Source organism: Pelecanus crispus, chromosome W, assembly GCF_030463565.1.
Source record: "Pelecanus crispus isolate bPelCri1 chromosome W, bPelCri1.pri, whole genome shotgun sequence".
NCBI lineage: Eukaryota > Metazoa > Chordata > Aves > Pelecaniformes > Pelecanidae > Pelecanus > Pelecanus crispus.
This window is the reverse complement of record NC_134675.1, coordinates 15472397-15496596: the sequence shown is the minus strand read 5'-3', so window position 1 is coordinate 15496596 and position 24200 is coordinate 15472397. Positions and strand designations below refer to the sequence as shown.

The 24200-nt window shown below is 41.0% G+C and overlaps 1 protein-coding gene across 1 annotated transcript in view; it reads left to right on the top strand.

Annotated features, from left to right (window-relative positions):
* LOC142596444 (ADP-ribosylation factor-like protein 15) overlaps positions 1 to 24200 on the top strand; it is a 277477-nt gene that overhangs the window by 111050 nt on the left and 142227 nt on the right. Inside the window, exons 3-4 of the mRNA XM_075725541.1 lie at positions 17060 to 17204; positions 19604 to 19663. Coding sequence (XP_075581656.1) covers positions 17060 to 17204; positions 19604 to 19663 — 205 coding nt within the window. The remainder of the gene's footprint in view (positions 1 to 17059; positions 17205 to 19603; positions 19664 to 24200) is intronic.

The window sequence follows — 24200 nt, the reverse complement described above, 5'->3', positions numbered from 1 at the left end:
CAGCGATGATACCACCCTGTTTCAAGGCTGTCTGGGGTAGCTGTTTGTTCTCGTTCCCCTCGTTAGCCATAATATGAATCTTGATAAGGACAGAGCTGCTCTCTGCTCCAGCCATGTAGGAGTTTCTGGTACAATTAAGGAGCGCTTAACTGACCAACTCGCTACACAAAAGCTGCGGCCTGGAATTCCTGAGATTGTAAAGCAGACGAAGTAAAGGGGAAAAACAGAACAGAAAAACGGGGGGGGGGGGGGGGAGATGTACCACCACACAGTGATGAAGACTGTTTTTAATAAGTAGCTAATGAGCCACTGAAATAGCTCTAGTTGCTGAGATTCTTTCTTGGAAGATTGATTAAATTCTTCTATATACTACAGTAACAAAGTAGATCTCTGGTGCAATCAACACAGGAAACATTACAAGCCAATCAGTCTTCTGCTCATGATGCTTCTTATGCTGAAACTAATAAATATTGCAGAAATTTGAAATACAGAATTGGACTGGTATGACTTTTCAAATATAGTTAAGAATTTGTGGAATGGTAAGTGTTAGAGATCTTGTTTGTCTTTTAACCCTACTGTCACTGGCAAAGTATTTCTTTTAAAATTTTCTGGAGTTCTTACTCTGCTGACCAAGACATACAAAGTACACAGACCAAGCATATGGAGATGGTCTTACTCTGCTTTAGAAGGATTAATAGTTTATAGTTAAGATCAAAAGAATGTCCAATGTGTAACTCATCATGCATCTTAATTTACCTTAAGCAAATACCACCTATATAACATAGCATCACTAACATGCCAAGCGAAGGACAAAGGAGTTAAGAGTTTAGATTTTTTCTGAGCCACAAAGTAGTGTTAATTCTTGTTAAAATAAGTCATCCACAATAGGCACTTAAGGGAAATTCAAAGCTATTACAGCAGATGGCCTGCAAAAAAAGTCATTTATGACAGTTTAATAATGTTAAATTCTTTGAACATGTGTAAAAATGGAGAAACTTTGCAGCTCTAATTCCTGAAAATGTGGGCAGCACAGAATTGTATGAGAACACTAATAAATGAATTGCACTGAAAATTCACACGGTTCTTTGTTATGTGCAGTTTAATTTAATGGAGTGTTTAATTGTTGATAGAAGATCAGTAGTTCCTCAAGAAAAGAATGTTTTTGTTTACCCTTAATGGGATTCTGTGTGGCACTTGCAGGGTAACTTTTTTGTCACCATTTTTGTCTGGTCAGGCACCACCAAATGATTTTTATCCAGAAAATTTTGAAAAGGACTTCGCTCTTCTAAAATTCCACATATGAGCTGCTTTTCCCAACGGAACATACATGATCGTGTAATAGTGCAATACCATAATGCTGCTTGTGTTGACCTTTTCGGCTGATTTTTACTTAAGTTGATCTTTCACACAGCGTGACTTTTCTGTTCCTTCTGAATCTACATAGCTTTAAAATTATGGAGTGAAGCCCATTTCTGTGCTGGTAGGTTCACTAAGGAAATTCTTAATTTCTTCCTTCAGTAGTATTTCAACTGGAATCTGTGGTATATCAAGCTGTCCCTGAAGGATTTTCTTCTGTATTTCTGACAAACAAGAAAAATTTTTCTAGGAAATACCACTGAATAATATGGTTGATTGGAGTAGAAAATATGTTGCTATTAAGCTGGAATGTAAGGCTTAGCAGAAGAGAAAAGCAGTAGACAGCAGGAAGAAGAATCATGATATATTTGTCATTAAAATACTTCAGTGTGCCTGGAAGTCCAAATAGGTTTTAATGTTTTTTACAATGGACTTCATATGTGTTGTGGTTTAGCCCCAGCCAGCAACTAAGCACCACGCAGCCGCTTGCTCACTCCCCCTACCCCGATGGGATGGGGGAGAGAATCATAGAATCATAGAATGGTTTGGGTTGGAAGGGACCTTAAAGATCATCTAGTTCCAACCCCCCTGCCGTGGGCAGGGATACCTTCCACTAGATCAGGTTGCTCAAAGCCCCATCCAAACTGGCCATTTACCTTAAATATACAAACTGCAAAGTGTAACCCTAAACACAAAAATTAAGCATTTTTCCTAGCAGTACTTACTTTTAGTGCAGCAATAAGACGAATGTAGTCACCAAGCAGTTCTGAGAACACATAAAAATCAACAAAAGCTTGTTCTTGATGCAACTGATCTATCTTCTCTTCAACCTCTGCAAGCTGAGACAAAGCTCTAGATAGAGCAGTGTGGTCCTCAGAATTACCTAACATGGCAGCACTTTTAGCAAAGGCAGCTGTGTTGGCTGAAAGCTCTGAAATACAGGAGTGATATCCAGTACAATGAAGTTAATTTGTTATGTTACTCTTCAAGATAGAATCGGAGGAGTAAGAGTGAGAAACACTCCTGGGTTGAGATAAGAACAGTTTAATAATTGAAATAAAGTAAAACAGTAATGATAATAATAACAGTATAATAATAATAACAATATACAAAGCAAGTGATGCACAACGCAATTGCTCACCACCCACTGACGAATACCCAGACAGTTCCCGAGCAGCAATTGCTGCACCCCAGCCAACCCCCCCCAGTTTATATACTGAGCATGACATCATATGGTATGGAATAGCCCTTTGGTCAGTTTGGATCAACTGTCCTGGCTGTGCCCCCTCCCAGTTTCTTGTGCACCTGGCAGAGCATGGGAAGCTGACAAGTCCTTGACTAGCATAAGCAGTACTTAGCAACAACTAAAACATCAGTGTGTTATCAACATTCTTCTCATCCTAAATCCAAAACACAGCACTATGCCAGCTACTAGGAAGAAAATTAACTCTATCCCAGCCGAAACCAGGACAGGCTTGGGGGGGTGGTCAGGTTTACATGATTTTTTTGTATGTTGCTCCATATTTGTTAGTTTGATTTTTTTTTTTTTCCTTGGCATTTACCAGTTGAGGGTAATGACCTAACACAGTTTGCAGGTGCTTCAGTGCCTCTGTTGGCAGGAGACACAATGAAAGGGGTTAATACTTTACATTGGGCACCAGAAATCTTGCTTCTTGCTGGAGAACTGCAAACAGCATGTTTTTCTCATTTATACAGGCTTTATAACTATTTGTACAAAAATGAGTAGGAAACATTCATATGCAGTAACTAAAGGGCACATGGAAAGGACCCATGCTGGAGCAGTTCGTGAAGAACTGCAGACTGTGGGAAGGACCTGATACAAAATTCGCGGATACTATTCTTCAAAGTCCGAACCTCTCCGTAGGAGGAAACGGAGTATTCAGAAAGTTCCTGAAATAAAACTCAATAGCAACAAAGTTACTATTAAGCAGGCATCCTTTATTACAGCGCTGGGCAGCACTGGGGATCGTTCCACCATGAGTGCTCCAATGATTTGGCAAACTTCCAAAGATTATATACTAAAGTCATACATATTCACAGGATTTCTGAGAATTCATATACATAAACATGAGATTTCCTGGAACTCATTAGCATATGCAAATGTCCAATCCGCAGGTGTAGTCATCCTCTTTGGTGGTCTTCGGGGGTCCTCCGGTGGTCTCCGATAGTCCTCCTCACTTGTCCACTGGTTGAACTTTGGGCCTCCTTTGTCCATATATATCGTCATTGAATTAGCTCATCAGTCCTTTGGCCTTGGAATGTTAAGAAACCAGTTCCTTGAGTGCTCATCGTGGCACAGGTGTCCTGAGTCTATGTTATCAGTGCTTTAGTAAGCCTAATGAGCTTAAGATCTGTTTTAATTGTGCCAGACAAGGAGTCACATTCTTTGAAATATCTGTCCTATTTATCTACTCTGCTTCAGCAAATAACTAAAACTATATGAGTCAGGTATTGTCAGAGGTTTAGCCCTTTCAGACCCAGGTTGGAGACGTTTGTGGAGGACTGTCTCCCATGGGAGGGACCCCATGCTGGAGCAGGGGAAGGGAATGAGGAGGACGGGGCAGCAAAGACAACCTGTGATGAACTGACTGCAACCCCCATTCCCCATCCCCCTCCACCGCTCGGGGGAGGAGGTAGGGGGGAGGAGGTAGAGAAAATCAGGAGCGAAGTTGAGCCCGGGAAGAAGGGAGGGGTGGGGGGAGGTGTTTTAAGATTTGTTCTTATTTCTCATTACCCTACTCTGACCTTTGATTGGCAATAAATTAAATTAATTTTCCCTAGTTGAGTCTGTTTTGCCCATGATGGTAATTGGTGAATGATCTCTCCCTGTCCTTATCTTGACCCACAAGCCTTTTGTTGTATTTTCTCTCCCCCTGTCCAGCTGAGGAGGGGGAGTGATAGAGCAGCTTGGTGGGTACCTGGTGTCCAGCCAAGGTCAACCCACCAGAAGTATCTATTCAGAAAGTCCCTTCTACCTCCTGCTCACCTGTGCAAGTCCAAGGAGGTTGTATGTGGAGCTGATGCCCCACTACCAACTCTTATTCTGTTGGGCTGTGGGGTTTGGGGCAGAGTTTTTGCTTACTACTGCTCTGCAGAGGTAGCGTTTTGATTGATAGTAGCACACCAGCACCCTGTTCTTGTTTCTGCTCTGCAAACCTACCAAGTGAAGGTTCATCTCCATGCATGATTCCACCTAGGTATAAGATAAGAATCTTGTGTGGTCCACTAGGAAACCAAGGTTTAATGCCTCTTAATTTCATGAATGTTTATGTTAAGACATTTGTTCTGAAACAGTTTTTTTCTTCAAATGTCGGTCTTCCCCTGCTTTTATAGCTTGTCACTTCTTCCTGATTAAGCATTGATCTCTGTAAGGCATAATCTGTGATTGTATGCTTTTGTAGCAATAAACTTGATAATGTGAGCTTAAGAATTTCTTGCAAGGATGAGGAAATGTCATCATTTACACATTTCTTCAAATAAAGAGGACTATATTATTATTACTTAGGAAAGTAAAATACTCCTGGTGCTTTTTCAGTTACTGTGATCTTTGACACGTTTTAGTGCAGTTAGTTTCTTCTTAAATACTACACTTCGGAATTTTATTTTCCAATAACATAATCAAACTGTGCTGCACTTCTTAATCCTTGTATAAAATGGTATAATATGTCCTGTGCCTTATCAAATCTTTTCATTGTTATAAATTGCTTTGGAGAAATATTTGTGAGCTGTAAATGCTTCCTCTTCAGTGAAAAATCTCTGTGGCATGAGAAGTGAGTGCATCTCTTCTCATATTCTTTATACATTCGTTATGCTTCAAAAATACTGATCTTATGTAGGTAATTGGCAGTTACTGAAGTCTCACTGTAAAAGTTGTTTCCTTATCATACCTTTATATTACAAAATCCTAACTTCTAGTTCTTTATTACAATTCTTTAATAATCTGTCAGTATTTAGGGAAGTGAATGTAAAAAAACCCCAAACCCAAACAAAACCAAAAAAACTACAAAACTTTAAACAAAAAGGTTGAGTTAAAGCCAGTGTTCGGCTTTTACAACTAATCATATGTCTTAGTCTCTAAAAGACAGCTATCTTCCATTTCTTAAGCCTGTTTTTATTCATTGTCTCACTGAATTATGCCACCAGCTCCAGATTGCTTATGTTTCTCTGATAGACTCTCATCATTATGGCAATTCTCCCTGGTCCTCAGTGAATTTTTCTCTCTAGTCAGCAAAAGGAGGAGTTTCCCATCTTGGCAAGATTTATGTTGATCTAGAATAAATGGTAAAATTTTTGTTCCAGTAAGCAGCAGTGAGTCCTTACTGAGGTGTCTGCAACCTCCTTAGAACAAGTATTAAATCTCTCTCAGCTGTGCATTAAAGCAGGTGAGGCACTGAGCACCCCAGAGCTGTGCTTAGTTATCTGAATTGTATGTTGAGTTTATTTCTGCTTGGATTTATGATCATATTTCATCAACATAAGGTATATTTTTAAGCAACAACCTGTTGCTTTTTTAACTTCAGAGAATTTTTATGGAAGTACTGTGTAATAATTATCTGAAAAACAGACACCCATCACGCTGTCAGTGAAAGCAGTAGCATTGGGAAAGGGATGGCACAGGAAGGTTTCAGGCTGAGGGCTTTTACGCCCTTTAAAAGTGTGTGTTTGCTAGAGCTGCCTGGATGCTGCACCTACCCAAAGGAGAAAAATTTGAATCGCCTCAAAAGGTTTTCAGCAGCTCTGAGACTAAATGCGTATCTTTTCCACAAAAAAAATTCTGGCATAGTGATACCTTCCTGTGGTTTAAAGTATTTCATGCCCCTTAACTGATAATAAATAGTTGTAGTTATACCAGCAGAAGCTTGTTGGTTTGGGCTGTCTATGCCGCAGAGAGGGCATGCTGACATACCCATGAGTAGGCATAGCTGTATGGCAGGCTGTGTGGTGAACAAGGCCACAGTAACCTGTGTTTTCACAAAAAACAAAGCCGGTCCTTGCCAGCTCCCATTTCCCCCCCAAAATATTAAAATTCAGCTGTGGTTTTTCAAAGGCAGCTTAACCTTTAAGTGTGTCCAGAATTTATCTACAAAATATTCTTTACCTCTTCTGTTTTCTCACCTAACTTAAGTAGATTAATTGGTATTGGTTAATATTTATTAAACAAATTCTTGTTTGAACAGAGTAGTGTGATGTGTGGTGGGTTTTTTTTAATAGTTGCAAGCATATGAATACAGTTTATATCTATAGTTGTCCTGTTGCTCCATATGGTCCATTCCCTTTCCTGTCAGCTGAGAATTCCCATCTCAAATTGAATTATGTTCCCCCAAACATTCAAGGAATAGAAGCAGAGCACCTGTTGGGTTTCTCTTTAAAACAGTTTAAAGGCTCTATAGTCCTTGATCCATGCATGCTCAGCAGTGAAAAATTTGACAGCCCTTGTTCTCGTGGGGGACTTCAACTTGCCGGACATCTGCTGGAAATACAACACAGCAGAGAGGAAACAGTCTAGGAAGTTCCTAGAGTGTGTGGAGGATAACTTTCTGACGCAGCTGGTAAGCGAGCCTACCAGGGGAGGTGCCTCGCTTGACCTGCTGTTTACAAGCAGAGAAGGGCTTGTGGGAGATGTTGTGGTCGGAGGCCGTCTTGGGCTTAGCGACCATGATATGATAGAGTTCTCGATTCTTGGCAATGTAAAGAGGAGGGGCACCAAAACTGATACCATGGACTTCCGGAGGGCAGACTTTGGCCTGTTCAGGACCCTGGTTGGGAAAGTCCCTTGGGAGGCAGTCCTGAAGGGCAAAGGGGTCCAGGAAGGCTGGGCCTTTTTCAAGAAGGAAGTCTTAAGGGCGCAGGAGCAGGCTGTCCCCATGTGCCGTAAGACCAACCGGTGGGGAAGGCGACCGGCCTGGCTGAACAGGGAGCTTTTGCTGGGACTCAGGGAAAAAAGGAGAGTCTACCGCCTCTGGAAGAAGGGGCAGGCAACTCAGGAGGAGTACAGGGATCTTGTTAGGTCATGCAGGGAGGAAATTAGAAAGGCAAAAGCCCAGCTAGAACTCAATCTGGCCACTGTTGTAAGAGATAATAAAAAATGTTTTTATAAGTACATCAACAATAAAAGGAGAGCCAAGCAGGATCTCCATCCTTTGCTGGATGTGGGGGGGAACATTGTCACCGAGGACAAGGAAAAGGCTGAGGTACTTAATGCCTTCTTTGCCTCTGTCTTTAATAGCCAGACCAGTTATCCCCAGGGCATTCAGCCCCCTGAGCTGGAAGACAGGGACAGGGAGCAGAATGCAGCCCTCATAGTCCAGGAGGAAGCAGTTAATGACCTGCTATGCCACCTGGACGCTCACAAGTCTATGGGGCCAGATGGGATCCACCCGAGAGTACTGAGGGAGCTGGCGGAGGAGCTCACCAAGACACTTTCCATCATCTATCAGCAGTCCTGGTTAACAGGGGAGGTCCCTGATGACTGGAGGCTTGCCAACGTGACGCCCATCTACAAGAAGGGCTGGAAGGAGGACCCGGGGAACTACAGGCCTGTCAGCCTGACCTCAGTGCCAGGCAAGTTTATGGAGCGGTTCATCTTGAGTGAACTCAACAGGCAAGTGCAGGTCAACCAGGGGATCAGGCCCAGCCAGCATGGGTTCATGAAAGGCAGGTCCTGCTTGACCAACCTGATCTCCTTTTATGACCAGGTGACCCGCCTGGTGGATGAAGGAAAGGCTGTGGATGTCATCTACCTGGACTTTAGCAAAGCCTTTGACACCGTCTCCCACAATATTCTTCTTGGGATGCTGGCGGCTCATGGCTTGGATGGGCGTAGTCTTTGCTGGGTAAAAAACTGGTTGGGTGGCCGAGCCCAGACAGTAGTTGTAAATGGAGTTAAGTCCAGTTGGCGGCCGGTCACGAGTGGTGTTCCCCAGGGCTCAGTTTTGGGGCCAGTCTTGTTTAATATCTTTATCAATGATCTAGATGAGGGGATTGAGTGCACCCTCAGTAAGTTTGCAGATGACACCAGACTGGGTGGGAGTGTCGATCTGCTTGAGGGTAGGATGGCCCTGCAGAGGGACCTGGACAGGCTGGACCAATGGGCCGAGGCCAGCTGTATGAGATTCAACAAGGCCAAGTGCCAGGTCCTGCACTTCGGGCACAGCAACCCCATGCAACGCTACAGGCTTGGGGAAGAGTGGCTGGAAAGCTGCCTGGCCGAAAAGGACCTGGGGGTGTTGGTAGACAGCCGGCTGAACATGAGCCAGCAGTGTGCCCAGGTGGCCAAGAAGGCCAACAGCATCCTGGCTTGTATCAGGAATAGTGTGGCCAGCAGGAGCAGGGAGGTGATTGTCCCCCTGTACTCGGCGCTGGTGAGGCTGCACCTGGAATACTGTGTCCAGTTTTGGGCCCCTCAATACAAGAAAGACATTGAGGTGCTGGAGCGTGTCCAGAGAAGGGCAACAAAGCTGGTGAAGGGTCTGGAGCACAGGCCTTATGAGGAGCGGCTGAGGGAACTGGGGTTGTTTAGCCTGGAGAAGAGGAGGCTGAGGGGAGACCTTATCGCTCTCTACAACTACGTGAAAGGAGGTTGTAGTGAGGTGGGTGTTGGTCTCTTCTCCCATGTAGTTAACGATAGGAGAAGAGGAAATGGGCTCAAGCTGTGCCAGGGGAGATTTAGATTGGATATTAGGAAAAATTTCTTTACAGAAAGGGTGGTCAAGCATTGGAGCAGGCTGCCCAGAGAGGTGGTGGAGTCACCATCCCTGGAAGTGTTCAAAAAACGGGTAGACGTGGCACTTTGGGACATGGTTTATTCTAGTCTACCCTTAATTGGTTTAGTGTGGACTTGGTAATGTTAGGTTGATGGTTGGACTGGATGATCTTAAAGGTCTTTTCCAACCTAAACGATTCTATGATTCTGTTCTATGATTCTGTGTTATTGCTAAGCCACTCTCCATCATCTTTGAAAGGTCATGGAGAACAGGAAAGGTGCCTGAGGACTGGAGAAAAGCCAGTGTCACTCCAATCTTCAAAAAGTGCAAGAAGGAGGACCCAGGAAACTATAGGCCAGTCAGTCTCATCCTTCATCCCTTGAAAGATGATGGAACAGTTCATTCTGGATGTCATCTCTAAGCATGTGGAGGAAAAGGAGGTTATCAGGAGTAGTCAACATGGATTCACCAAGGGGAAATCATGCTTGACCAATCTGATAGCCTTCTCTGATGGCATGACTGGCTGGGTAGATGAGGGGAGAGCAGTGGATGTGCTCTACCTTGACTTCAACAAGGCTTTTGACACTGTCTCCCATAACATCCTCGTAGGTAAGCTCAGGAAGCGTGGGTTAGATGAGTGGACAATGAGATGTATTGAGAACTGGCTGAATGGCAGAGCTCAGAGGGTTGTGATCAGTGGCGCAGAGTCTAGTTGGAGGCCTGTAGCTAGTGGTGTTCCCCAGGGGTCAGTGCTGGGTCCAGTCTTGTTCAACTTATTCATCAGTGACCTGGATGAAGGGACAGAGTATACCCTCAGCAAGTTTGCTGATGATACAAAACTGGGAGGAGTGGCTGATACACCAGAAGGCTGTGCTGCCATTCAGTGAGACCTGGACAGGCTAGAGAGTTGGGTGGAGAGGAACCTAATGAAGTTCAACAAAGGTAAGTGTAGGGTCCTGCACCTAGGGAGGAATAACTCTATGCACCAGTACAGGTTAGGGGTTGACCTGCTGGAAAGCAGCTCTGTGGAGAAGGACCTGGGAGTTCTGGTGGACAACAAGTTAACCATGAACTGCCAGAAAATGAGAAGCAATATGCCCTGTTCACTGATGGGTCCTGTCGTCTTGTGGGAAAGCATCGGAGGTGGAAAGCTGCTGTATGGAGTCCTATACGACAAGTCGCAGAAACTGCTGAAGGAGAAGGGGAGTCGAGTCAGTTTGCAGAGGTGAAAGCCACCCAGCTGGCTTTAGATGTTGCTGAAAGAGAAAAGTGGCCAATCCTTTATCTCTATACTGCCTCATGGATGGTGGCAAATGCCCTGTGGGGGTGGCTGCAGCAATGGAAGCAGAGCAACTGGCAGCGCAGAGGCAAACCCATCTGGGCTGCCGCATTGTGGCAAGACATTGCTGCCCGGGTAGAGAACCTGGTTGTAAAAGTGCGTCACGTAGATGCTCACGTACGCAGGAGTGGGACCCCTGAAGAACATCAAAACAACCAGCAGGTGGATCAGGCTGCTAAGTTTGAAGTGGCTCAGGTGGATCTGGACTGGCAACATAAGGGTGAATTATTTATAGCTCTGTGGGCCCATGATGCCTCAGGCCATCAAGGAAGAGATGCAACATATAGATGGGCTCGTGATCGAGGGGTGGACTTAACTATGGACAGTATTGCACAGGTTATCCATGAGTGTGAAACATGCGCTGCAATCAAGCAAGCCAAGCGGTTCAAGCCCCTCAGGTATGGAGGGCAATGGCTGAAATATAAATATGGGGAGGCCTGGCAGATTGATTATATCACACTCCCACAAACCTGCCAAGGCAAGCGCTATATGCTCACCATGGTTGTAGCAACAACCGGATGGCTGGAAACATATCCTGTGCCCCATTGTGCCCCATGCCACTGCCCGGAACACCATCCTGGGCGTTGAAAAGCAAGTCCTTAGAAGGGGATATAGTCCCTGTAGTGCACATAAAAAGTATACTGGGGAAGACAGTCTGGGTTACTACTGCCTCGGGCAAAGGCAAACCCATTTGTGGGATTACTTTTGCACAAGGACCTGAGTGCACTTGGTGGGTGATGCGAAAGGATGGGGAAGTCCAATGTGTACCTCAAGGGGATTTGATTTTGGGTGAGAATAGCCAATGAACTGAATGGTATGATGTTAATTGCTATATAATACTGTATGTCATCTCTTTTATGGTTGCTATATGCCATATCAACGGTATTACAGTAAGAATCACCCAAATTAATGAAGAATGAATTTTTATGAAACTGAACAAAGTGCAGCGATGATAGAACCAGGCAGGTGCAGCGGTGATGGAACCAGAACTGGCTTCAGCATGCAACAATCCAACACTGCACACCACCTCTCCTGCTCTGAAAGACTGTTATGACAGATGGAACCCAAAGTCATGGACTAAATGAACTCAGTGGACATTTTAGAGGGATGGCCCATAGACGAAGGGAATGATATCTGTGTGTATTTATCAAGACAGGGAATGTGGTGGTGATTAATTGGAATGTATTGGAAAGTGCAGGACCTGGGCATGACGTAGATGGTATAGAATAAGGGGTGGATACTGTCCTGGTTTCGGCTGGGATAGAGTTAATTTTCTTCCTAGTAGCTGGCATAGTGCTGTTTTGGATTTAGTGTGAGAATAATGCTGATAACACACTGACGTTTTAGATGTTGCTGAGCAGTGCTTATGCTAGTCAAGGACTTTTCAGCTTCTCATGCCCTGCCAGTGAGAAACTGGGAGGGGGCACAGCCAGGACAGTTGATCCAAACTGGCCAAAGGGGTATTCCATACGATGTGATGTCATGCTCAGTATATAAGCTGGGGGGAGTTGGCCAGGGAGCAGCAACCACTGCTCGGGAACTGGCTGGGTATCGGTCAGCAGGTGGTGAGGAATTGCATTGTGCATCAGTTATTTTGTATATTCTTTTATCATTATTATTATTATTTTCTCTTCCTTTTCTGTCCTATTAAACTGTCTTTATCTAAACTCACAAATTTTACTTTTTTAATTCTGATTCTCTCCCCCATCCCACTGGAGGGGAGTGAGCGATGGCTTTGTGGTGTTTAGCTGCCTGCCAGGTTACACCACATTTCCTCTTCCCCCCTTTTTTTGTAGTAGTGATACCACCTGTGCAAGTAGTATGGAAACTGAAGTGTCTGCAGCTGTAAGTCACGTGGTCTAATGCATAGATTCTGTTTTAGTAATTTAACATTAAGGTATTCATACAGTGAAAATTTAATTTATTTATATATCCCCCCCCCCCCCCCCCCTTCTAGCTGTGCATAATTTCATTCAGGTGCCTCGAGTGTTTTATTATTTTTGCATTCATTTATTCCTCTGCTGTCCCCAGTTGTTTCCTATCTTGAGTATTATAACTGCCTACCTTGGTCTTCCCCTCCCCCCCTTCACATTGTCTTCAAGGTTTGAGATTTCTTTGTGCTTGTGTGATCTGATACAACATCAGAACTACGGAGCCCACTGACTGTAAATTCAACTTTTTAAAAATTAATCTCCTTGAGATTTCATCAACAGTTTCAGGTGATTAACCAGTCCTCTGGATATAAATGTGTGCTGGGTACTAGAAGTCTGTTTGTTCAATGATGTCCTAATTTTAAAATAAAATGTAAAGCGAGACCATATTCATAAGTTTAAGTAAGAGGGGGAGGAGAGCAGAGTTATGGTTGAGCTTTCAGCCTTAATTCTGGATTTCAAGAGCTCTGAATGCTTGATTTGTTAGCATTAATGTTGCACTAACTTAGGGTATTTTTGCATATTTTGCATTTTGTTTGTGTTTAATCAACTAAGCATGAAATCCTTTGCTTCTGTTTGTCCCTATTAAATAGTGGCAACAAAAGAAACAGACAGGAGATGGGTCCAGAACAAAGCAGAAATAATGGAGTATTTCACCCCAAAAAGGAGAGTGAAACGACAAGTGAAAGAGTGAAATGAGTAGGCAAAGACAGACTCAATGGCCAGAGGCAGTATAATGTATTGGAAAGAGCAGTAATTCAGGGACGTTTGCTGCCCAGAGCTTCAATCTGTGATCTCCGAGCAGCACATATGTCAGAAGTGTTTGGCCACCCCTGCTATAGACACAAAATTTAATGTTTTTCCTAGAAGAAACCTCCATAGGGTTTTAAAGGGCCACTGTCTAAGATTGTCAGCTCAAATGCTGATCCACCTAAAACTGGAATCATCTGGTTGGGATAGAAATCCCTAAGCAAGAGTAGGACTGGTTAACTTCTTCCCTTAGCTTTTGCATATGATTATGCGTGCATGCATGAACACACACAAGTAAAATGAAAGTAACAGTGGTGCTGAATATTGCACAGTTTTCTGCAGATTGCAGCACCTAATTACTCCAAGTTTCCTGGGTAAATATATCCTTTTTTCCAAAACTGGCATACATTTTTTTCAAGATACTATATTGCTTTGTTTTCAGTACTTTCAAATCTGCTCATTCATTCAAAAAAAATTCTCTTTGCCTCCTGCTTCTCCCCATCCAATGGCTACAAAGAGTTTTGAGTGTGATATTCTCAAAAATCATGAAAACTGACACTTTGTTTGATGTGTCTCTCCCTTTAAAGTTATATCTATAAATAAGGTCTTGCTCTATTTGGATGATAGGGCTCCAAAAAATGTTGTTCCTATTTTGTTGCCAGCGGTGGGGCTGAAATGCACAACCCTCTCCCAAACAACATTTCAGTGACTGCCAGCTAGCTCCGACCCTACATTTGTGGTAGTCAAACGTTATATTTCCATCCTCTCCAACACTCCCTCCAGCTGGCCTCATTTGGGTTCTGAGTTTGTTTTATAATATCTAAAAGGCAGCCTTTTTTTTTCAGGCTGTTAATTCAAGTTTCTCTTACGCCCTTTGGTTTGTCCAATTGGAGTGGAAAGTACTCTAGTTTTGGAAAAGACTGAGAGCTAATTGTGGATTAAAAAACTATCTCAATGTTTTTGATATTTGTGTTTTGAATTTCAGGAATGGCTTCTTTAGTTACTACTTATACACATATTTCTTGCAGTTCTGTGCATTTCAGACTGCACTGTAATATGTGATGACATCTGAAATAATGGTGTAGCTCTAGTCCATGCTTTATAAAATATCTTGGGATGCATTTCCTGTCCGTAATCAAAAGCAGAATATAGGATGTAATTTTATTTTAATGGTCAGTGACCTCTGAATTTTCTACTCTCACACAAGTCTTGTGCAGCTACTAGATGCAGCTGCCAAAGCAGTGACAATAGAGGTTTAGTCTCTAAAATGGATGCTTAAATAGCCCTGACTTTGTTAGGGGCCAAGTAACTTTAGGCTGCTGAGAGAACAGGAAGGCAGTGATTGGACTGTTTGTTATAATGATATTTCTAATGCAAGAGATGTTCATTGAGCTTGAGTAAGGAGGATTGTGAAACAAGTTTATAAAATTTAAATATGTTATTACAAGTATCCCCTAAAATGTGCTGGTAGTAATAGAACTGTAGAATTTCTCAAGTACTATACACAGTAGCTTAAATTTCAGCAACTTTTTAAAGCTAGAATATTTAAAGTCTTTTTTTATTCCAGCCAAACAAAAATATCTACTGAAGGAAATTAGCCTTGCAGAAGGACAAAGTCATGAATGTAGCAAAGATAGGGGAATCATATCAAATTAAATAAAATATGAGAGTAGTCTGGAGCGAGTTATTTCCCTGTCTTCTGGGGTTCAGTGTCTGCTGCACCTCAGAAACTTTGATACCTAACTGTGCTTACTGGTGAAGGATGAGTGGGTGGGTGGTGAGTCTGCGTATGCCACTTTGGACATGTGAGTTGACCTGGATTTTTAATCGTATGTATAATCAACAGCACATAAAGACTCTCCAGGCTAAGTTAGACTTAAGGAATCTGCACTAAAGAGAGACTGAAGTTCACAAAAACAGCCTGTGGAGCCCCTCTGTCACCCACAGAGCCTCTGTATGTGTCCTACAAAGGGCAGTAATTATCTTTGACAGAACTGCAGGTTATTAAATGTCATTGGGGCCGTAAGAATTGTGTCTGGTTGCACAAGAACTGGCACAGTGTCTGGAAAGTGAGAAGCATGGACTTTCATCGGCTCATCTATTCCTTTATATTTTTCAATATGACATCAAGAAGTTGTCGCAAAGATGCCGTGCTGATGGGGACAAATTGAATCCCTTTTAAAGACTGGCTGCAAAGGGCCTGACACACAGCCTCAGGAGCTCTGGTGAGCTTTCAAGAATTTTATGTGGCCTTCAGCCTGATATCCTTTAAGTGGAAACTCTGAAGGAGCTTATGTTGTGCCATGAACTCAATTGGCCTTTCTCACTTAAGTACCAGAGTAGAATATTTGCTGTGGCTTTGTAGAGTCTGTGGGATAAGTATAAACTGACATCAGTGAATAAAGCTAGAAGGCATGTTTACTCCTTCTAGCTATGGACACACATATAAAGGCAAACCTTCTTGAAAAAAAATTATTTTTAAAATCTGTTGCCTTTGCTCAGCTTAACTATTACAGTAAATGGTTTTATTCCTAAAATATTTCCTTTCATGTTTTTATAAGGTGTTGAAGGAATTTCTTAACTTTCCCTGAACATATCTTTTGCTTCTTTAAACCAATGAAGACTGTTTCAGCAGCATATATAATAATTTATCATCTATACAGAAAGAACCCAATAAAAGTTCTGCAGTCAGTGAGCTATCTTTTTATAATCACGTTCTCTTTAGACGACTATTTGCAGTAGTCCCTTACTGATGTCTGTTCAGTTTCTCTGCTCCTCCAGTAGTCTTCAACGAGAGAGCCGAGGTGGTCATGTAGACCAACTAGATTAGAGTTGTAAAGACTGTGTGTCTTTACCCAATGTAGTGATTGGCTTGTGGTTAAGATGGAAAAAAATCAATTAAATTAGCAATGAGCTCCAGTTCAGGTGTGGAGACTCAGGTTTCTGTTGCTGAAGGGTCAAGAGCTGGACTATGTAAAGACAGAATGTGTGAGAGGAGTGGTTGCACAAACATGTTTTCCCTTCCTTGCTATAGCAGATGTATTCCTCTGATGTGAAGGTAGCAGATATTGGGGAAAAAGGTATATGTATATTGGGGTGGGGGGGGACCTATCTTGGACATTAGTGGGTAATTATACCCCATACCTTAAATATAAACTTCCTAGCTTTCCCAGAATGGCATATTTTTAGATTTTTTTACATAAATGTTTTCCATATTACATATAAAGAAGGTTCTGATGAACTTTACTAAGGTCTTAAGGGACCTTTTTGATCAGCTTGGCCTAATTTGGCAATACTGTTTAAGAGATGTGAGCAGAACTCTGAAGTAGGCTTTGTGTAAGTGATTTTTATTCTTTATATTATCATTAATTCATACTTCTCCAGGGAAAGTGAGAGGTCTCACTTTAACAGCTGATATTGTAAGGTAGGATGAGTGCTGTCCTCCTTCAGAACATGTGCCAAAGAAAGCCCAGGAAGGACATCAATGGAGCAAAGTTCTCTGATTCTTTCCTGTGACAACAGGGAGAGCCTGGCCAGCAGCTGCTCAGGAGCTGCTCTGATGTTCACACCAGGTATTGCATGAAATTAGCACAGGAAGCAAACTCATGCATACCCAACCACAGAGTTGAGCAGAGCACATGCCTATCTCAGTGTATGTGCACTGTTCATGCTATTCAGGAAATGGAAGTCACTTTCCTCTATCCAGCTCTATGAGCTTTAGGTGAAAAATTAATGGGTATATTTATGTTTTCTTATAAAGCTCTTATAGATTTTAGTTGAGCTGATCTCAGTCTATTAATTGCTGATTTTGCCAAAATGGTAAGTTGGAATAATAATCTGCTTCTCTCTAGCACCTTTAAATTTATAAACTCGAATTTTAGTACCTTGTTGAAAAAACATTTGCAAAAAAGTAACTTCTTCCTTTTCTTGCCCCCTCCCCCCCCCCCCCCCCCCGGCAGTGTTTTAGAGCACTTTGCTGTAAGGGACCACCACCACCACGACCTGAATATGACTTGGTTTGCATAGGCCTCACTGGTTCTGGCAAGACAAGTCTTCTGTCACAGCTTTGCAGTGAAAGCCCGGAGAATATAGTGTCTACCACAGGTAGGATGCTGCCTTTATTCCATGGTGTGCTGTAATGTTGCCCAAAGGTAACTTCTGAAATGCATAGCAAAGGTGGTAGAGAACTTCAGCTTAGTTATCTTGCTTTTGAAAGTACCTAATGGATTGCTTTGAAGCTACCACTTACTCTTTCAGTGTTTGGTCATACACTGGGGAATATCCATGAAAACATACAATTTGGAATATGTTGAAAGTCAGAACATACATTGTGGTGTAAGTAGAATCTTTGGAAATGGACATTCACAGTTTACTGTAGACAGACCTTAAAAGGTTTGTTTCTTCTCTTTTGGTTTTTAAGCAGTCTTGTTATACAGACAGAAAAAAGGAGAGTGTGTTATAAAATAGAATGGGACAGTGATGTTCTGAAACTTACATTGGGATTTATTTCTTCTCATACTTGGTCAGTACTGCCTTGTGGTATATGCTAGCAACCAAAAGAATAAATGTAATGGAAATGTTTATTTCTGGTGATAATCCTTTCTTTTAGATCAGCAAAGAGACTTGCTTATGTAGTAAGGGCAGACTGAGATCAGAGAATCAATTTACAAAAAGCTCCAGTGGCATTGAGAAGATACATAAAACCAGACACAACAACCACAGCTAAAAGGTTTCTTAAGTTCAAAAAATTTGAATATGCATGCTGATATAGATGAACCAGAATGCCTAATATTGAAAAGGGTATTTTGATTAAAAATAAAAAACACCAGAAAAAAACCAAAAACAAACTTGTAGAGTGAGGAAAAAGGGATACCTGGCTGCAAAGTTCAGAAAGAGGACAGATTAGGTCATAGAGATGGAAGAAATCTGGTTCTGTGGCTACAACGATTTAGTAAGGTTGATTGGCTGAGGGAACAGATAGTGGGTGTTGTGTAACTAGTGTATATAGTTATATGGCTTTATATTGTAGCTGTGGTTCATGGGCTTGAATTTTATGATTGTCCCTTAGCAACCCTAACTGGTTTTCAGTGTATCCTTGTTTAAATACAAGAACATGAGGTTATTTAATACAACTGTAAGTAAACAAAGTAAAACTGGTTTTTTTCTGCGATGAATAATTAACCCATTGCCTTTGTAGTGGTGTTATTAGGAATGTTAAAGAGATCTGACACTTCATTGTGTGGAGAAGATGTCAATGCATAACTCAAAAGGTTAGAAGGAAATTGTTGAGTAACTCAGTCTTTTTTTTTTTTTCTTCTTTCCCCCCCCCCTTTATCTTTAGAGTTCACCTGAAATTAGTGCAAGTTCACCTGGACTCTGAAAGCAATAGTAACAGCAATGTAATATAGCAGTATAGATCTATCAAAGGAAATAATGAAAATATGATTTATTTTAAAATTAAATTTCTTATATGTTGCAACAAAATGCCATCATTTATTTAGGCAACTTGAAAAATGAAAATGGATTCTAGGCAGCATCCAAATCAAAATCATGTATATCTAGGCTATTCAGCTTATAATAAATCTACCCATATGTGCTATATTAGAAAATATGGTTGAGAATCCAATGTGACAACTTCTCCACTCAGTTTTCAAATTATAACCTGTATTTTTGCTTTACTCATCAACGCCACTCAGGTCCATTCCAGTTTTTGCTCCTTTCTAGGAAGAGAAAGAGCAGATGTAATTTTTCCTATTTTAAATATTATATACACTTACATGTATGCATGCACTAAACGTGCAGAATCTAGTATGTAGTATATTGAAGGATTGCTGGAAGCCTTTCATATTCCCTTTCTCTTGGCTGTCTGAATTTCCAATTAAGGGAAAACATCAAACTTTATTAAAGTTTTTTAGTTTTAAGCATATAATAGGCTAACAGAGGATTCATAGATACTTCCAGCGTGCTTGTAACCATTTTAATACATACCACTCAGGTCTGTAAAAGGATCTTTCTGTTAATAACATTTATAGACAGGATTAATACTCTAGGTGTAACCAAAACCTGTGAAGTTTAAATGTAAGAAAACAGTGATTTGAATTGCACATTGTCTTCCACATCTCCTAAAAATTGCAAAAGGATCACTTCATATTACTAGTGATCTGAAATCTAAACTTTAGTTCCAGGTGCATTAAAAGATCATTTTATAAAGGTATATTCTGTACTAACTCCTTACCAAATGGTAGATGGCTTGGATGGAAGTTTTGTGCTGAATTTAATGTATGCCAGCTATTTAATAGTATCTTTGCAAATTTCATTGCTCATACTGATTTATTTTTTTTCCATCTTATAACTGATATTTTTAAACATCATATTGAAACAGAATTTCCCATGCAAAATCCTGGTTCTTGGTGAAAAAAGTAGTCTTTTATGAATGTATGCAACTGATTTCAAATGGCCTCTTTAACAAATAACTTACTAATACTCTTTATTTCTCTTTTTAGGTTTTAGCATAAAAGCGGTGCCATTCCAGAACGCCATCTTGAACGTAAAAGAACTTGGAGGTATAGCATTTATTCATTTGATTATAAAAACATGCAGTGTCTAAATCTCATCATACCAAACTGTTAGTTGTTTTAAATTTAAAAATGATAAATTTAAAAATTCCAAAGTGGCTGGAATTTAAAACCCGTGTTTCACCACAGCAGATAAAGTTGAGAAAAATTGAACAAATGCTGACTAGAAAGAACAAAAAATAAAAAGCAGGAGGAGCAGAAGGCTGATAAGTATCTGGTATATCTCCTTAATGTCATTTCTCAGATTTCAGAGGTTAAGTCATACAAACTGGGCTATAATTTTAGTATGGCTCATGTGGCAGCTCAGGGAAATGTGTTCCTTGTGTTTATTGTACGTATAAGCTTTTACTTACGAGCACTAGCTCAGGTAAGCTCTATATAAGTTCTATATAGCTCTATATAAGCTCTATATAGCTATCAAATCAAATATAGGCCTGCTTGAATTACTTGAAAAGGAGCTCTTGCTTTATTTACTGATCAAGTTGAACTGCCTGTTCTCTAAGTTTCTATTTTGATATACCAAGAATCCCTTCCTGCTCCCTGAGAAACTAATAAAACCACACATTTTCTTCCAAAATTTTAGTCTATGAAATAATGCGTGTAATTTAGATTACTGTGAGGATGTGCCGTGCCCTAGTCCACATTCTTTCAGAATGTACTCTTACCAGGATAACTTGAAATATCTCTCTGTATTATGCAACTCAGTTGAGTAATGGTATAGAAAGAAATTGCAGATTTGATGATTTCCTGTTACGGTGCAGCAATCTCTGGTAGGAACTAAGGATGAAATTGTGTACGATGAACATACAGGAGAATGGGGAAAGACTGGAAAAATAAGGCAGATGATAACATTTGTTGTTCAGAAGTTTCTAACAGTGTTTTGCTGATAGAAGTTTGGGATACTGAGGTTTAATCTCAAGACAGATAATGAAGGTGCAAAGACAATAGGAAGCTGCTTCTTTGGTTCTAACAAGCATCTTTCCAGCCTGGAGACATAGTGCCTGAAACCACCATTTATTCAGTGTGTTTATTCAGTCATTCGCTGTTGTAATGCTGTCAAAACAGAATGCAAAGTCATGGTGTCAGTTGTGATGTGGATACTTATTCAGGCCTAAATCAAGATTATAGGCCCATTCTAGAGGCCAACTAATAATTTACAGTTCTTTTTTTAAAATAAGTCTATTTTATAATTTAGTTTGCTATCTTGTAAATGCAGACTTAGAAACTACTGGTGAGATGCCAGTAAAAATACTAACAATATGTTATAGGGTTTAGTAACTTTCTCTGTTTTATGTACTAAAATATATTGTCATATGTTTGTGTTACGTTTTTGTAATCCACCCAAAGGCCTTTTTCACAAGCATAGAGAATCAAAATGTTCTGTAGTCATCTTTGAAATTTCATTTAAGACAAAATGTGTTAAGTGCTTAGCAAGAGTGGAGTGGTAAGTATCGGGGGTGCTTGAGTTTCCAGCCGTTTGAGCGTGCCCAGGAAAAGAGAGACGAGAACTGTCCTCCCCACTGCTGTTCCTCCTTAAGCTTCATTACCAAAGTAATAAATTCACACTCTTAAGCCAGCTAAATTAATTGTCTAGGTGAGATCTTGAGAAAAAATAACTTTAAATAGGATTGGTTAAACAAAGCATGTGTATTTTGTCTTAATTTGGAAGTAAAGAGCAAAAGAAGAGAGAGTAGGAGGGGGAGTCACACTGTCATGCAATCCAAATTGAATGGAAAACATGAACCCTTGGAGAAGACGGCAACAGTTGTCAGGTAGTATCTGTCTTGTGAAAAAATGAGGGAGGAGGGAGAAAATGATGTTGAGCTATTAATTAAATTTATTATTTGAATAGTTATGGGAAAACCACCCTCTTCCTTTGTTCTGTGGAAAAGGAGGGGAGTACTGAACACCCTTCTAGCAACATAGCCTGGCAGAGCAGCTAAAATTTCATCTAGTTAGTCATCAGAAAACTGATCCCACAAGTAAATGCCAGCCTAAGTCATCCTCACAGGGACGTACTAACACAAAGCAATAAAATCTCCATACTGTATTTGACTAAAAGGCAGTTGACAGCTCTACAAAATCTGGTTGAGGAGCGCATGCAATGCCATCTGCGACATAGCTGCGTCTAACAGTTTACAGAATGTCTTAGCAGATGAAATTTTCAGATGACCCTGATGAGCTGTCCAAGCTGTGAGTCACAGAGAGATATTCAGCTTCCAAAAGCATTAAAGCTAGATCTGTTTGCTATCAATCATACTCAGCCTGCTGTTCAAATGGTGCCTAAGCCCAGGCTCTGTCACATAATTTCCTCATTTCGTAGATAAGAGAGATCATTTGTACCTGCTTATGGATCTTAACTCTAGTCCTGAGGAAGCTCAGATAAGGATTCAGCGGTAGCCATCTTTCCACTGTTCTTTGAAAACATTCTTTTTCTACAATTAGCTTTTTACGGTGTAAATAGACAACCCCGTTGCCTATCTTATTCAAAACAAGTAGCAGCCATGTAAGCAACACCTATCAAAGCTATTGTTGTGGTTTAACCCCAGCCAGCAACTAAGCACCATGCAGCCGCTCGCTCACTCCCCCTGCTCCAGTGGGATGGGGGAGAGAATCGGAGGAGTAAGAGTGAGAAACACTCCTGGGTTGAGATACGAACAGTTTAATAATTGAAATAAAGTAAAATAGTAATGATAATAATAACAATATAATAATAATAGTAATAATAATATACAAAGCAAGTGATGCACAATGCAATTGCTCACCACCCGCTGACTGATACAGTTCCTGGGCAGCGATCACTGCTCCCCGGCCAATCCCCCCCAGTTTATATACTGAGCATGATGTCATATGGTATGGAATAGCCCTTTGGTCAGTTTGGATCAACTATCCTGTCTGTGCCCCCTCCCAGCTTCTTGTGCACCTGGCAGAGCATGGGAAGCTGAAAAGTCCTTGACTTAGTGTAAACACGCTCAGCAACTAAAACATCAGTGTGTTATCAACATTCTTCTCCTACTAAATCCAAAACACAGCACTATGCCTGCTACTAGGAAGAAAATTAACTCTATCCCAGCCGAAACCAGGACAGCTATGTACAATAGGATAAACAAAACACAAAATTTCCTAGTTACATTTTTTGTGGGGTGGGGGCTGCTTTTTTGTTGATGGGATGTTTTGTGGAGAGAAAAGTAGAAACTTTGGTTTGCTAAAAATTCTCTGTCTCCTGTTGCACTTACAACTATGTTTTCTTCAAGCTGAATCAAAGGGTAGAGTATAGCAGCCTAGTTTAGCATCAGAAAAGATACCTACGTTTTATGAACACCCCCTCCCCCCAAAAAAAAAAAAAGTTTTTATTTTTTATTCTAGGCAGAAACGGCTTTGGTCTTTTCAAAGGCTAAAGCAGATTCAGACTTTGTGAGCCAGTGAGCAGAAGGGCTAGACGGACAGAACTAACACAGCTGTGGTATGTCTACTAGTCTTAAGTGCCATAGAGATAGATGCATAAAGAGCATTTTGAGCTTTATTTGAGATTACCTGCACTGTTACCAAAGGTGTGACTGCAGCTCAGAGGAGGGTACATCTGAGCCTTGCTGGGTGCTGACAGCAGTTGTCAGCCTGGGGAGTTGTGCCACTGCTTCTGAGATCCTGGCTGTTATCGAGTCCTTCAGCAGAGGTGGAGGGAGGGCAGAGATGGGGTAATAGGTAGAAAGGAAACTGGTAGGTGATTTTCTTGTTGCCAACCTTTCATTTTGCTTGCCCTAGAGGACTTACTGTGTGTTTGTGCCTTTAAACACTTAAAAAAAAAAAAGCAGAGGTGATTTTGAGAATGGCTGTCATACATAAAGTCCAGTTTAGTGTGGTGTGCCACCTGCTGCAAACTATTAAAGCTTCAGACTTAAATAAATCTTAGAGCATATTGCAGGGCACATTTTCTTATCTTCCTTTTAAAATAATCTGTAAGATTTTTTATAAACTTTTATGAACTTTTAATTAACTTCGTGGTCCTGACAAGAACAGGAGATTTTTGTTTCAAATTGCATGTTTTATTTTAAGATGGTAGTATTACACATGCTGAAGTAGATCAAACTGACTTTTTGCAGGCAAGTGTAAAACTTCCAAGTGCTTGCAACCTAAATGTTGTTCTAACAGTTTTAAATATCTGAATAGGTGGAGATTCAAAGCTGGAGACAGCACCTAAGTTATCTAATAAGGAAAATACTGAAGGCTTGACTTCCAGATTAATCTCACTGGGGAAGCCTGGAAGGCAGACAAGAGATGACGGAGATGGTTTCCATAAACTTCAGCTTGATAGGAAAAGTAGAAATTAGCACAATAAATTATGTGTATTTCTGGGTTTTGTATATATTGAAGACAAACTGAGAATATTTATTCCTCAGCGTTTTTGGGGTTGTTTCTTTTACACTGTTCAGAGTGTTGTTGAATTGCTGCAATGAATATAGCTGATCTAGCAATCTCAAAATGTTCCTCCTTGAGGGAAAAAAACCTGCCAATTCCCTGCTGCCAT